Genomic DNA, 14,313 nt, shown 5'->3' on the forward strand with positions numbered 1-14,313 from the left:
TCTCTCTCTCTCTCTCTCTCTCTCTCTCTCTCTCTCTCTCTCTCTCTCTCTCTCTCTCTCTCTCTCTCTCCCCGCTCCCTTTCTCTCTTTCTCTCTCATAAATGGAAGGTAATCTCAGAGGGAAGGCACTATTGGGGTAAGGCAGGCAGTATCAGCAAAAGCTTCTTGCAAAAGGGAAGATTTGAGTTTAGTCTTGAAGGAAACCAGGCATTGGGGACAGCCACTTAGAAGATATGGACAGAGATTATAAACTTTCCATTCACTTATTAGACTCAATCCATGACTGTACTTCATCTTTTTGGTAATTGCTTTTGTTGTGCAATGAGTTAGCTGCCCTTTCCAGCTTTCTTCCCCATGTAAATCTGTTGCTGGTCCATAAGACACATAAGGTCCAGAAGTTAGCATTTCCTTGATCTCTAAGGTCCTTTCTAGCTATAAAGTGTTGAAATTTTGTGAATATTCCATGTGCACATACATATGTACATGTGCGTATATAGACAAATAGATATGGCTATTCTTTTGGACTGAAAACAGAAGTCAAAGGTATTGAATTCAGATTCATTGAGCCATCAATAACCTTTATTCCCCTGTGACTTGTAGCAGCTTCAGAGTATTTCATATCCATTTACGGGATGCTTTGAGGCTTAATGAGCTCATACTGGCAAGTTTTCAAGCTTCTGCTACCAGATCAAAAATATTAGGAAAAAGGATCAGTGTGTCTAAGGTAAACTCAGGTGAATCATAGACTCATAGTTTCCAGAGCTGGAAGAGATCTTAGATCATCTAATCCAACCCCTCATTTTATAGATGAGGAAACTAAGGCTCAGAGAAGGTTAAGGGTCAAAGAGTTAGAATTTGAACCAAATACCTCTGGCTCTCAACCCAATGATTTTTCCAAAGCACCATCCTAATAATGTAAGGTTAAGTTTGGTTATAGCTTTATGCCAAAGAAATAAATTAAAAATAAAATTGTGTCATATGTTGGCAGAGGTCCTTAAGAGCCTTAAATATTATCGATTGTTAATTAAGAGTCACATGGTATGATAAATAGCCAGAATGTTGGACTCAGAGTGAGGAAGACATTTATGGTTAAATTCTGCCTCTGATATTCACTTACTCTGAATTTGTCACTTAAATTCTATATCTAAATCAGTTCTCCAGGACACAATCTGTGTTGGTGTGTTCTCAGTTATATGAAATCATAAATGTTTTGCTTAATCTATAAATTCCTCAGTTGCCCATCAACATGCTCATAGGTATTTAAACGAAGCATAAGTAAAGACACCTGGCAGATCAAGCCAAGGGAATACGGGGCCTTTGTCCCAACTAGAGAATTTAAGAGAGGACAAGGTTTGTGGGGAAAAATATACTGACTGGCACCCATCTCCTCCTCTTTGTTTGGATCTGGGAACTCTGCTGGCCTAAGAGAGGGAAGGTGGCAATTTTGTGGCCACATTCTCTCCAGGTGACTAGGCTCTTTCCAAATGCACGTCTCCTTTAATCTTTGTTGTCTAATGGGTTTTATTCATACCAGATGCAGATAAAGACGTGTGAATACATATAAGCTAAAGAATGTCTAGAATTGAGAGCAAATGCCAAGTTGGGCATCCTGTCTGAGAAGGGTTTCCACCTCCTGCACCTTCAAAGTTATCTGGGAAATTAAAGGAAGCCAAGTTTGGCAATGCTTTTTTTTTTTTTTTTTGAAATTCCATTCTTGATATAGACTTGCCTTTTTCTCCTTTTGTACCTCTTCTTCCTGGAGATCCTGATTGACCTTTCATTCCTTGTGGTCCAGGAGGGCCAATGCTACAATGTATGGCTTGATGGGGGAGAGGAAATGTGAAAAGTTTATAAATCTTTCAAGTGATGAAGGCAGAGAACTCTCTCTGCCATTCTGTCTTCCAATTTCTCTGTCAATCTTTCTATGTGTCAATCTGTCTCTTTCCATCTATTTATCTCTTTTCTTCTGTCTCTCTCCATCAATCTATTCCCCTTTCTCCATCTATCTTCCTCTTCCTCCATCTGTTTCTCTTTTCCTTTTTGTCCATAGGTTTGTTTCTTTTTTCTCTCTTTCTTTATCTGTGTCCCCCTTCCCCATCTCTCTCCTGTCTGTATGTCTGTCTCATTTCCTCTACTTGCCTGTCTCTGTATTCCATCTCTCCTCCTCCATCTCCCAGTCTTTATTTATCTATCCATCTGTTTTGATTGGTCTATCATTTCTCATCTGTTTGTCTCTTCCTCTTTCTCTACTTGTCTGCCTTTCCCTTTCTCTGAATCTTTTGCAATCTGTATCTGTCCATCTCTTTTTCTCCATCTGTCTGTCTTTCCCTGTCTCTCTCTTAATCTGTCTGTCTTTTTCTATTTGTCCTTCTCTGCCTCTCTCGCTTCTATCTACCTGCCTCTCTCTTTTTCTCTCTTCCTTCCTCCAGCTACCTCTCTTTCTGTCATTTTCTATCTTTCCTTGTTTCTTTCCCAAGTCTGTCTCTTACTTCATCTTTCATTCTCTATCCATCTGTCTCTTTCTGTTTGTCTCTCTGTCCCTCTATGTGATCTGAGCCATTTCTTAGAAACTGAAAAGGATTGAAAATCAAAGTTCAACAAATAGTTTAATGTTTCTTCAATCGTTAATCATCACTTCAGGAGAAAAAGATAAAGTAGAACCTTGAAAATTCTATTTTTGTTATTGTACCAGATATTAAAAATGAAATATTAAAATTGTCAATTGACATTTTCTTAACTAAGCATCACCAAAATCAAATTTAGTTACAGATTTCGTTTATAAATTTAGCTTATAGATTGAAGCTGACTTTAAAATAGCAGTAACAAAAACAACATATTTCATAAGGTTGTTGAAATCATGCAAATATATATTATGTATTTTATAAATAATTTGACCAGTGTAAAGTGTTATGTAAATACTAAATAACATAGAAACAGTGCCTTTTGTACCATCTGATCCAGGTTGACCCTGCTGCCCTGGGACTCCTGGTATTCCTGGGTGTCCTGGAGTCCCTGGTCTTCCTGCAGGAGAATCACCTCTTCCAGGAATTCCAGCTTCACCTTGAAGGCCTTGCTCACCTGGCAACCCTGGAGGCCCAGGAGGTCCTGTTATTCCTGCAAATGAAATCAAGAATTATGCAATGTATACACTTTACTTAGAGCATACAATTTGAGACAATTATAGTATGTAAAATATATGGAAATGTAAAGTAAAAGTTATTCCATTTTTTGAGGGTAAATTAAAATAAAATAAAAATGGAATGACTTCATTCAAATAAACATAAATGGAAGTAGGAGGCAAAATTCAGGTATAAACAGCAAGTCCTTGTTCTCACTTTTTCTCCAACTTTGGAATTATTGGGGGGAATATAAGGTGTCTCATGGGATGGGAGAAGCAGCAGCATGATGTAATAGAGGGCCAGCTTGGGTTCAAGTTCTGCCTTTGGCACACACTAGCTCTGTGACCTTGGGCAAAATATGTACCTTTTTCTGCCCCAGATAACTCTTCAAGACTTTACATTATAAAATTGCCAACAACAAGGAGCCTTTGAAGTTTTTGCGGGACAGAACAACATAATCAAAGTTCTATGCATCACCCAAACTCAGAATTCATCAGAGGAAGCTTCTGCATCTCAGGGGATAGCAGAATTTTCTATGTCATCTGCAAAGAGTTGGCCTTACAGCCAGGAAGACCTCGGTTCAAGTCCCACTTCTGACACATTCTGGCTGCGTGACCCTGGGCAAGTCACAACCTCTCAGTGCTCTAGGACTATAAATTGCAGGTTAGTGCCAGCCTGCATTGGTAGAAGAGAGTTTTCTCACCTGAAAGTTCCCTATACCAATAAAATCACAGGTCCACTCTCTATCTTAAATTTAATTTTAATTAAAATTAATTAATTTACATTTTAATTACATTAAAATAATGCTACCTTATTTTAAATTGTGCTACTATGTCTCCCTAAAGAATTTTTTCCCTTCTAATCTCTTTCAATAATCTATAGAGCTGTTGCTTTTATGTCATCAACAATCCTCTTAGCAAACTGAATCATGAGCAGCCCAGCCTCAGTGCCCAAGGTCTAACTGGAACTCTGTTCTTTAGTACTTGCTATCACTCAGAAAGGGAGGGGCTGCTGGTTAATCTTGACCAGGAGCTGAATGTGATATCAGAATAGAGTTCACGGAAAATATCGACAATGTGAACTAAAAAGTACTAAGATTAGACAGAGTATTGTCTAGAGTTTCTCTCCTGAACAACTATTTGCTTGAGATTACTGTTTTCTGGCTATTCCTGTTTATCCTTTAAACATGAGCACACACTCACGGAGAAGAATCAAATGAATACTCAGACCTGAGCTGATGAGATGGATTTCTGGATAAATTAGAGGTAACCTCATATGGACTAATAGGTGACCTCTTGCCTCATAATATCGTATAGAAGCATGGATTCCATGCTTGAAGGGGCTATAAAGGTCATAAAGATCCTTCTAGCCTATATTCCAAATTAAACAAACAAACATACAAACATTGAAATCAAGATAATTTAAGTAACGTCTAAGGTCACAAAGGTGTAAAAACTATGGCAGGATGTGAACTCAGGTCTTGGGATTTCACATCCAGCATTATTTCTCCAGTGAAATCATATGGCATTGTCTTACCATAAGACAAGAACAGAATAGGCTATACCTGCAGTTCTTTAAGTGTGGTCCAAGCACCCCTGAGACCTTTTCTGGGGGTACACAAGGTAATGACTATTTTCACAATAATATTAAGATGTTAGTTGCCTATATTCCTCTCTTTTCCAACCACCTATCTTCATGAAGCCAAATTTTCTTCATATACTTCAACCAAAACAGCATTCTCAACAGATTGAATGCAGAAGCAGATAGGAGAGTCCAGCTGCCTTCTATAAAGCCAGACATAAAAGTGATTTGCAAAAATATATAAAACAAAGTCATTCTTCTCATTAACTTTTTTTGTTTCGGAAAATATTGTCATTTTTCATTAAAATGTTATTTATGCTAACATACGAGTTTAATATCATTATTTTAAATAAATATTTTTAAATGTTACTATTTTTTAATTTCTAAGAGTAAATACAGATAGCTATACCCCACCTAATCAAAAGCTCTCAATAATTTATAAGAGTGTAAAGGGTCCTGAGATCAAAGAGGTTGAAAACTGCTTGCCTACACAATGTTTGTCTTCTTGTAAGGACAGTTGCATGGTGCAGTCATCTGCCTACAGAAATCCCTTAATCATTTATACTTGTCTTTTTATGGAATATCTCAAATTACCAAGGTAGAAAAATTTTAATCAACATGGAGTCACTCATCTAAAGAATGCATAGCAAAGTTAGCCTATAACATGGTTCTGAGCTGTGTCAGCATCAACCATTAGCAAAACTGTGAAACAGGTGCAGTATGTCTTTGATACCCAACCCCTCTCCTTAGTCAGAGCACCTTTCCTCTACCTTGATCTCTCCAAACCCAACATTTCCCTCCTTTTCTGTGTCTCAGTCTTGTTCTCAAGTAGTTTTCAGCTAAATCTCACTTATAAATTGATGGTTAAAAAGCAGCTTAAAATATGAGCCTTCAGACTTTTTAGCTTTTAAAGGAGAGTCATAACTACAGGCAGGTGGTACAGTGGATAGAGTGCCAGGCCTGCAATCAGGAAGACTCATAGCACTTATAGCTGTGTGACCCTGAGCAAGTAATTTAATCCCGTTTACCTCAGCTTCCTCATATGTCAAACGAGCTGTAGAAGGAAATGGCAAACCACTCTAGCGTCTTTGCCAAGAAAACCCGAAATGGGGTCACAAAGAGTCAGAAATGACAGGACAACAGCAATAATAAAACTTAACCAAGGAGAGAATTGTGTAAGGTGCAATCCCAGTGGGGAGAGCCAACCTCAAAGTGCAGAAAATGATAGAATCATAGATTTAGAGCTGGGAGACCTTGGAGGTCAGCTAGTCAACCTCCTCATTTTACAGGTGAGGAAAAATGAAACCTAGGATGTTTAAGTGACTTAATCAAGTCACTTAAACTCTTATGACACAGGTTGTAAGCAGCCCAGCCAAGATTTGAAATGAGGTTCTCTGACTCCAAATCCAGGGCTCTTTTCCCTGCCCTGGGCTGTCTCCCCATCTTCTTAACTGTTTGGTACACTCTGTTGCTAGGATCCCAAGGGTTGGAGTCCTCCAACTATACCTCTGCTGCAAGCTTGACCTTTATACATCTTTTGTCAGGAATGACTCCATAACTGCATAACTGTATAACTGAAAATTTGGCATTACCACATCTAAAAGTTCACCCACTCTCATCCTAGAAAGTTTAGATCACTTCTTATTATGGTATAGACTCATATTGTGCACTCAACCTCTCCTGAAAAAAAAAGAAATTTTCATAGAAAAGGGGTGAATTCCTACCCATTCTGTCTTCCCCTGGTCTGCCAGAAGGTCCCGATGGACCAGGCAGTCCCACTGACCCCTTTTCTCCCCAGTGTCCTGGGAATCCTGGGTCCCCTGGAGGTCCTGTTAAAGAACATGCAAAATAGGTCATGCTTACTAAACAATTAAGATTTTTATACCTCTGAAATTTGTGCTGCTTTGTCATTTTTCCCAAGATGAAAATGGGATATCTTGGATTCAAATCCACTTTTTTTAATGAACAGTTTGAATTTTTGAAGCTCAGAACTTCCATTTATGACATACATATCAACCTTTTGTAGACCACTGTCTGTACACTAATAGATGGACAATCTGAATGTGGCACTATTACCCACAGATTATTAAAAGACATAGAAGAAGGCATTCAGCCTGTTAATGGAGGATTTATAGTAAAGCACAGAGAAGATACAAGATGAAGGAGTATGATGGCCTTTGTCTGCACCATTGCCTGAAATACCCACATCAGGCCCACTGAAATAGTGATTAAAAGATATATTTATTCTGGCCACTTCTCCTTGAAGCCATTATTTGGCTGGAGCATACATCATCATGGCTACTTTTATGAGAGATAAGTTTGCAATTAATAAATATAACAAATTAATTTATATTTATATGATAATAATTTATATTTATATAATAATAGTTTATACAATAAATGTCCAGGACATGATAGAGCTACTCCTTTGCATCTCTCTATAGGTAATCATAGGCTCGGGATAATATATATATAGTTAGCCCAAAATAAATGAGCTATAAGGTCAATGAGGCAGAGTCTTCTCCTCTAGTATATCCCCAATGTCATTTACAGAGTAAATGAAGGCAGCACAAACCTTTGCATGGAACGGGTGGAGTTACCAAAACACCTGGTGGTCCTGGCTTCCCACGCTCTCCAGGATCTCCCTGAAATCATTCATTCATTCATTCATTCATTCATTCACTTTCCTTAGAATTATTAGTACTTTTCTCATATTGCTGAATATTAAATACATATTATAAGGGCAATAAGCGCTTTCAAATTTAAAAAAATAAAGATCATATAACAGCAAGAGAAATAAATAACCCCTAGTGGAATCTTAGGAATAACAAAAATGCTTTTTAAAAACGGGACCTATAACTGAATCGGTTTAGGGAACTCCCAAGGAAGAAATTCCTTTCACTGATGCAAATTGACATCTCATCTGTATTTTATAGTCTTAGTGATTTGCTTGGGGCACTGGGAGGCTGTGACTTGCCCAGGGTCACATAGCTAGTATGTATCAAAGAAAAAATTTGAACCTGGGTCTTCCTGAAGCCAAGGTCAGCCCTTGGTCTATCACCCTGCTGTACCCCTAACAAATGGGACAACCACCTCAAAGCTTTGAGTTAGACACACTTGGAGGTTCAGGAACTTTCAGTTCATTAGGTCCATTTGGTAAATTAGAAGGCCAGGGCACTGAATTATAACCTAATAATCCAATACAAATGCCTAACAATAAATAATGAATAAGTTTATTCATTGAGTAAGAAGACATGGCTGTAGATTGTCCTTTGACATTAAAGGTTGCCCTACTCCTTTTTTCCTAACCAATACAACTGAGCCTACTTGGGGAAGACTGAAGAGAATCTGCTTTGAAAGAAGTCCATTGAAAGCAACCATATGACCCTTTCTAGGTTCTCTATCACTAACTGCATGACCTTAGGCAAATTACTTACGGTCTCTAAGTCATAGCTTCCTCATCCATGGAATGAGTGAACTCCTTTATTCTCAACCAGAGATGATTGATCTCTACAATCCTTTATAGCTCTAAGATGCCATGTTGCCTCCTTCATTTTAATTTTCAACTGGATAATTGAAGTAGTCAATCAGTTAGACAATATGTTTGACTTATTATGTATTGAGGTGCTAGGGAGAGTCAGAAAGAAAATAACTAGTGAGGCTGCCAGAATTAGGGAGTAGGGAGCCTACCTCAGAGTCAGGAAGACCTGGGTTCAAGTCCTGCCTCTGACACATATTGGTTGTGTGACCCTGGGCAAGTCACTGAACATCTCAGTGGCCCAGACAAGTCTCTAAGATTATAAGCTGCAGAACAGTTGTCCAACTGCATTGGTAGAGGAAGTTTCTTCATCAGTATTTCCCTATGCCAGTGAAATCACAGGTCTAGACCACAAAAATAAATAAAATCACCTTCATGAAATAATTGAAATGTGCATATTGACCCTCCCCCCTTTAAGAGAATTATTTCTCAACCTTTAACATGAGCATTACAAAAATGTTCTTTAAAATACATTAATAAATAAGGGAATCTATTTTACCTTTCAAAAGTTATATGTCTGAAATATTTCTTGACACATGCATTCAAAGGCACTGTAGGAGTCAGAAAATTGAGAGTTTTGCCCATTAGAAGTCCTTATTTTATTACCTTACTGCCAAGAACTCCAAACTGCCCACAGACACCAATTGCTCCAGGTTCTCCCTAAAAACAACCACGGACAGGTCTTCTTTGTAAAATCTGATTCAATGACAGGATAGTTTGTTTAAAAGTATGTCTGATGTCAGTGTGTGCTGCCTATTTTAATGAATATACTGTACCATTCTGCAATTTGGGGTTATAGTTGACTTGCCAGCTCTAGTATTTCTATCTATAAACTGAGCATGCCCATCATTCGTGAAAATGTCCTCTTTCCTAATTACATGTACATTTTCTTGTGGCATAATTTTGATCTTCAAATAAAAGGACAGGAAGTTATACATTGGGAACAATGTTGAATTCTGTTTTGCCTAACTTGTTTGCTATCTTGATATGTTTACCTTTACTCCTGAAAAACCTGGAAGTCCATGGGAACCAGGGCCACCCTTGGAGATTCAAACACATACACACACAAACACATAGACACACACACAAAAAAAAATAAGCAAAAATAAATGTGAGTGAACCAATTATCTTTCCCTACTTCACAATGGAGTTGTGAATATTAGTGTTTAAACTATGTGCTTATGTTTGCCAAGGTAGCTTGAAAGAAAGATACTAAATAGATATAAAATCGATTCTGTTTCTGTATACCATTTTTGTTAGGCTCCAATTAAGCTATTCTCAATAACCACCCAAATGTCAGTCCTTTATACTGGATCCCATTATTCAGAGCACCCCAACCGTGTGTTCCACTTGATTTTTGTCAATTTAATAGTAATTACACTCAAGCATCTTGGAAACAGACGCCTTGTAATTTGCCCAGAAAGAGGCTGGCATCCTTTAGGTAGAGGCAGTGCAAGTCACCATGGCACTAGGGCCTCATTATGCTCCCTCCTTAAATCTAGAGTGAAGGGCAATCTAATTCTTATGCCAACTGAAGCTTGGCCTTGGTGCTGACAGTATCAATGGAGGTGCTAATTAGTGACTGGTGCGATGATTTTTTTGGCCTTCTGCCTCACCTTCTTCTAGCTGTTCCCCTAAGATTGACATCTCATTTTACCCAACAGGCTTAAAGTAACAATTCCAAGTTATTATTATGTTGGCACTAAAGTGGCCAGGAAATGACTAGTAATCCCCAGTATTTCCTTTAATCATTCACTCTTCTTTGTCTATTTTTTAAGCATAAGCATTGGGATTGATTTTCCAGGAAATGTTGACTATCTTGCAACTTTTCTTATCAAAGCACTACTGTTCTTGGTTCACGTAATTTCCTGTTTTGAGCAACCTAAACATTCCTTATAAGAATCTTCTATGAAATGTGAAAGAGAAATATTCCGTAGGTAGCTAGGAAGATAAATAATTTGTTCTGAACCATCAGGAAGAGATAGAAGGGAACTGTAGACAATATAAAATATTTGGGAGTATACTTGCCAAGACAATTTCAGGAACTATATGAACACAATTCCAAAACACTTTTCACACAAATAAAGACAGATCTAAACAATTGGAGAAGTATTAATTGCTCATGGGCAGACTGAGCCAACATAATAAAAATGACAATTCTACCTAAGTTAATTTCCTTATTCAGGGCCATGCCAATCAAACTACCAAAGAATTATTTTGTAGAGCTAGAAAAAATAATAATAAAATTCATCTGGAAGAACAAAAGTTTAAGAATATCAAGGGAATCAATGAAAAAAAGGCGAAGGAAGGCAGCCTAGCAGTACCAGATTTTAAACTATATTACCATGTGGTAATCATCAAAACAATGTGGTACTGGCTAAGAAATAGAGTGGTGGATCAGTGGAATAGATTAGGTACATGATACAAAGTAGGAAATCATCATGGCAATTTAGAGTTTGATAAACCCAAAGATCTACGCTTTTGGGGTAAGAATTTACCATTTGACAAAAATTGCTGGAAAACTGGAAAGCAGTTTTGCAGAAATTAGGCATAGACCAACATCTTTCTCCATATACCAAGATAAGGTCAAAATGGATAAATGATTTAGACACAAAAGGTGATATCATAAGTAAATTAGGGGAGCATGGGAAGATGTACCTGTCAGATCTATTTATGACCAAATAAGAGATAGAATGGATCACAGGAAGCAAAATTGATAATTTTGATTATATGAAATTAAAAAGCTTTTGTACAAACAAAACTAATGCAGCCAAAATTAGAAGAAAAATAGGAAACTGCAAAAAAGAATTATGGATGCCATATTCTGGATGGCAGAATTCTGGATACCATTTTCTTTATGGGTGCCAGGAAGTTTTTCTGATGAAGGCCTCATTTCTCAAATATACAGGGGACTCAGCCAAATTTATAAAAATAAGAGCCATTCCTCAGCTGATAAATGGTCAAAGGACAAGAACAGGCAGAAGAAGAACTCAAAGCTACCCATAGTCACATGAGAAAATTCTTGAAATCATTGCTGATTAGAGAAATGCAGATTAAAACAACTCTGAGATACCACCTCACACCTATCAGATTGGCTAACATGAGAGAAAAGGAAAATGACAAATGCTGGAGGGGATGTAGAAAAATTGGGACACCAATGCACTTTTGGTGGAACTGTGAACTAGTCCAAACATTCTAGGTAAATATTTGGAACTATGTCCAAAGGGCTATAAAACTGTGAATGTGTTTTGATCCAGCAATACCACTACTAGATGTGTAGCCCAAAGAGATCAAGGAAAAGGGAATAGGACTATTTGTACAAAAATATTTGTAGCAATTTTTTTTGTGGTGGCAAAGAACTGGAAATTAAGGGTGTGCCCATCAAATGGGGAATGGCCAAATAAGTTGTGGTATACGATTGTGATGGAAAACTATTGCCCTATAAGATAGAAAAAGCAAGATAGTTTCAGAAAAGCCTAGGGAGACCTATATGAAATGATACAAAATGAAGTGAACAAAACCAGGATTACATTGTACATAGTAACAACAATATTGTAATGATGATCAACTGTGAAAGATTTAGCTACTCTGATCAAGACAATTCCAAAGGACCCATGATAAAAAATGCTAACCATCTCCAGGAGGAAAACTGATGAACTCTGTTGAAGCACACTTTTTTTAAACTTTATTTTTCTTGGTTTTTTTGTCTGTTTTCTTTGGTTACATAACTAATATGGAAATATGTTTTGCATGACTTCACGTGTATAATCAACATAAAATTGCTTGCCTTCTCAAGTGAGGGAGAGATGGGAGGGAGAGAATTAGGAACTTAAATTTTTTTTAAATGAATGTTAAAATAATTGGGTTGAAGTAATTGGGAAATATTTAATTAAATCAATAAAAAATATTTTTAAAAAATCATCAATTTTGAATAATTCTTACCTGAGGTCCTGGAAATCCAGAAATACCCTTTTCACCCTTCACCCCAATACCAGGTTCACCCTTTACATGGTGACGTTTTGGAGATACACATGAAACATAAAGATGAAACATCCAATTTTTAGCAATGTGGAAAAAAAAAAGAGACATGTCATTGTTTGCAAAATCAACTCAAAGATGACTTAGACAATCACTAGAGAAAGGAGAACCTGTGTGATCATAGCAATCATTCTAATGAGAGAATCTTACATGCAAAGGAATGAGAAATAACAGAGTAAAAGAAAAATACCATATTATTAAAAAAAAAAGAGAGAGAGAGAGAAAGAGAGAAGGAGGATTGCCTACCTTGGCTCCATATGGTCCAGAGGGACCAATGACTCCAGGCATTCCTTTCATGCCCTAAAAAATCACAAAGGTTAAGCTCTTACTATTTAAAGATTGAATTTCAGCTCATTTGACAAAGTAAAAGGCAACCTCCTTGGAGGAAGGTATTGTTCTATTTTCATGAATTTCCAGTGCCTTGAACAGTACCTGGTTTGAATTATGTACATAATAAATGCTTAATGAATTGAATTGGAATGAATTGAACTTAAAAAGACATTTATTCTTTTATCAGTTCCATTCTTCTGTTTTTAAAATAAAGAGTTTTACTTCTGACTCCAATGCACATATAAAATCCACAGGACACTTACAAAAAGTACTAGTAACATTAAAGCTGGTTCTATTGTATCAGAGAATATCAAGGAGAAAATATGTGGTCTGTTTAAACATGGCAGCTGATGGACAAGCTAGACATGCAGCCCCTGAGAATGGACTGACCCTTTCCGAAGAAAGGAATATAATTTAATAGGGTGCTTGAAAATACTAACACGTTTTAAAAATAACAGCTACAACAGCAAATTCAAGGGTGAATTTTTGCTGCTTTTTTTTTTCTTATGGTCACAAAATGTAGACTGGACACTTTAACTTGGGTTGATACTCATAGCCCCATGAACTGGAGACACTATTAATGTGAACATGGTACCATGGGAGAGGTATTACAATATCACATTCCCATTTATTTCAGTGCTATGAGCAGCACAAGGAACTCTAGATTTCAATACACATACCTTTTCTCCCTTAACAAGACATGAACCAGGAGGCCCAACCAGCAAGGTTGGTCCTGGAGACCCTTGAAGACCAACTTCACCCTATAAAAGTCAAATGATACCAAGGCAATCAGAATGCTGAATTATCCAGAGATGGAAGATTAGATTAACCTGTGAGTCATGGAACAATACTAAAATTCAGAATTATAGTTCACAGAATTAACTGGAAAGTAGTATCAGAGCAAATTAAAATACAGTTTTCAATAATACACATTTAACTCTGCTAATTGCATTGATTAGCCACAAAAAAGGTATCTTTTAGCCATAATTTAAAGATATTTACAAAGCCATTTCTTACTTGTAGAGACATGCATTTGCAAATGGCTTTCTAGTAGTGATGACTAGAGCGTTGTCCTTTGAGCCATAATCAATCAATCAATCTCTCTTTCTGTCTTTCTGTATCTGTCTCTGTCTCTGTCCCTCTGCCTCTGTCTCTCTGTATCTATGTGTCTCTGTCTCTCTGTCTCTCTCTCTCCTAGTGGCATGACATACATACTACCTTTCCTCCTTTCTGCCTTCTTCTACCTAATAATTCAGAATATCAAAGGCTTATATAACCATAATGAGTACAACAGAAGGAATGTTAAAATAAAATTTAAATAACAACACTGCCCGCTCTCCACATATACTACACTTAACATTTTTAAATATGAAAAGATACCACTGGCCTCACTGGGCTAACTCGTTGGCAGTTTTCCTTGCCACAAGGAAAAATGGGTAAGTACGGTGCTTGCTATTTTGTAATGAAGGCTATTTTATGAAGGTCCGTCCCAACTCTACCATCCCCATTATACAGCTGAGGAATCTTGAATGTTGCTCTGTGAATTTGCTGCCTAAACACTCTGCTTCAAAGCTCAGTCGGAAGGAGTGTGTCTCAGTGTGAGCACTCACCAGTATAATCATGTCAGGTGGTGCTGTTTATCAGTTTACCTGGATGGACCTGAGGGCCTCAAATTCAATATAAATTCAATTTATATTAAATAACATG

General features: G+C 37.2%; 1 protein-coding gene across 4 annotated transcripts in view; it reads right to left on the reverse strand.

The window, feature by feature from the left end:
- Positions 1-14,313, reverse strand: part of COL4A4 (collagen type IV alpha 4 chain) — a 149,794-nt gene that overhangs the window by 84,407 nt on the left and 51,074 nt on the right. For all 4 annotated transcript variants that reach the window (XM_027875990.1, XM_027875991.1, XM_027875989.1 and 1 more), the window contains 9 exons: positions 13,287-13,367; positions 12,523-12,576; positions 12,181-12,240; positions 9,234-9,278; positions 8,845-8,898; positions 7,276-7,345; positions 6,425-6,529; positions 2,950-3,114; positions 1,730-1,819 (listed from right to left, as the gene is read on the reverse strand). In XM_027875990.1, coding sequence (XP_027731791.1) covers positions 1,730-1,819; positions 2,950-3,114; positions 6,425-6,529; positions 7,276-7,345; positions 8,845-8,898; positions 9,234-9,278; positions 12,181-12,240; positions 12,523-12,576; positions 13,287-13,367 — 724 coding nt within the window. The remainder of the gene's footprint in view (positions 1-1,729; positions 1,820-2,949; positions 3,115-6,424; positions 6,530-7,275; positions 7,346-8,844; positions 8,899-9,233; positions 9,279-12,180; positions 12,241-12,522; positions 12,577-13,286; positions 13,368-14,313) is intronic.

This window comes from Vombatus ursinus, unplaced genomic scaffold (genome assembly GCF_900497805.2).
Source record: "Vombatus ursinus unplaced genomic scaffold, bare-nosed wombat genome assembly UNPS02014810.1, whole genome shotgun sequence".
NCBI classification, from domain to species: Eukaryota; Metazoa; Chordata; class Mammalia; order Diprotodontia; family Vombatidae; genus Vombatus; species Vombatus ursinus.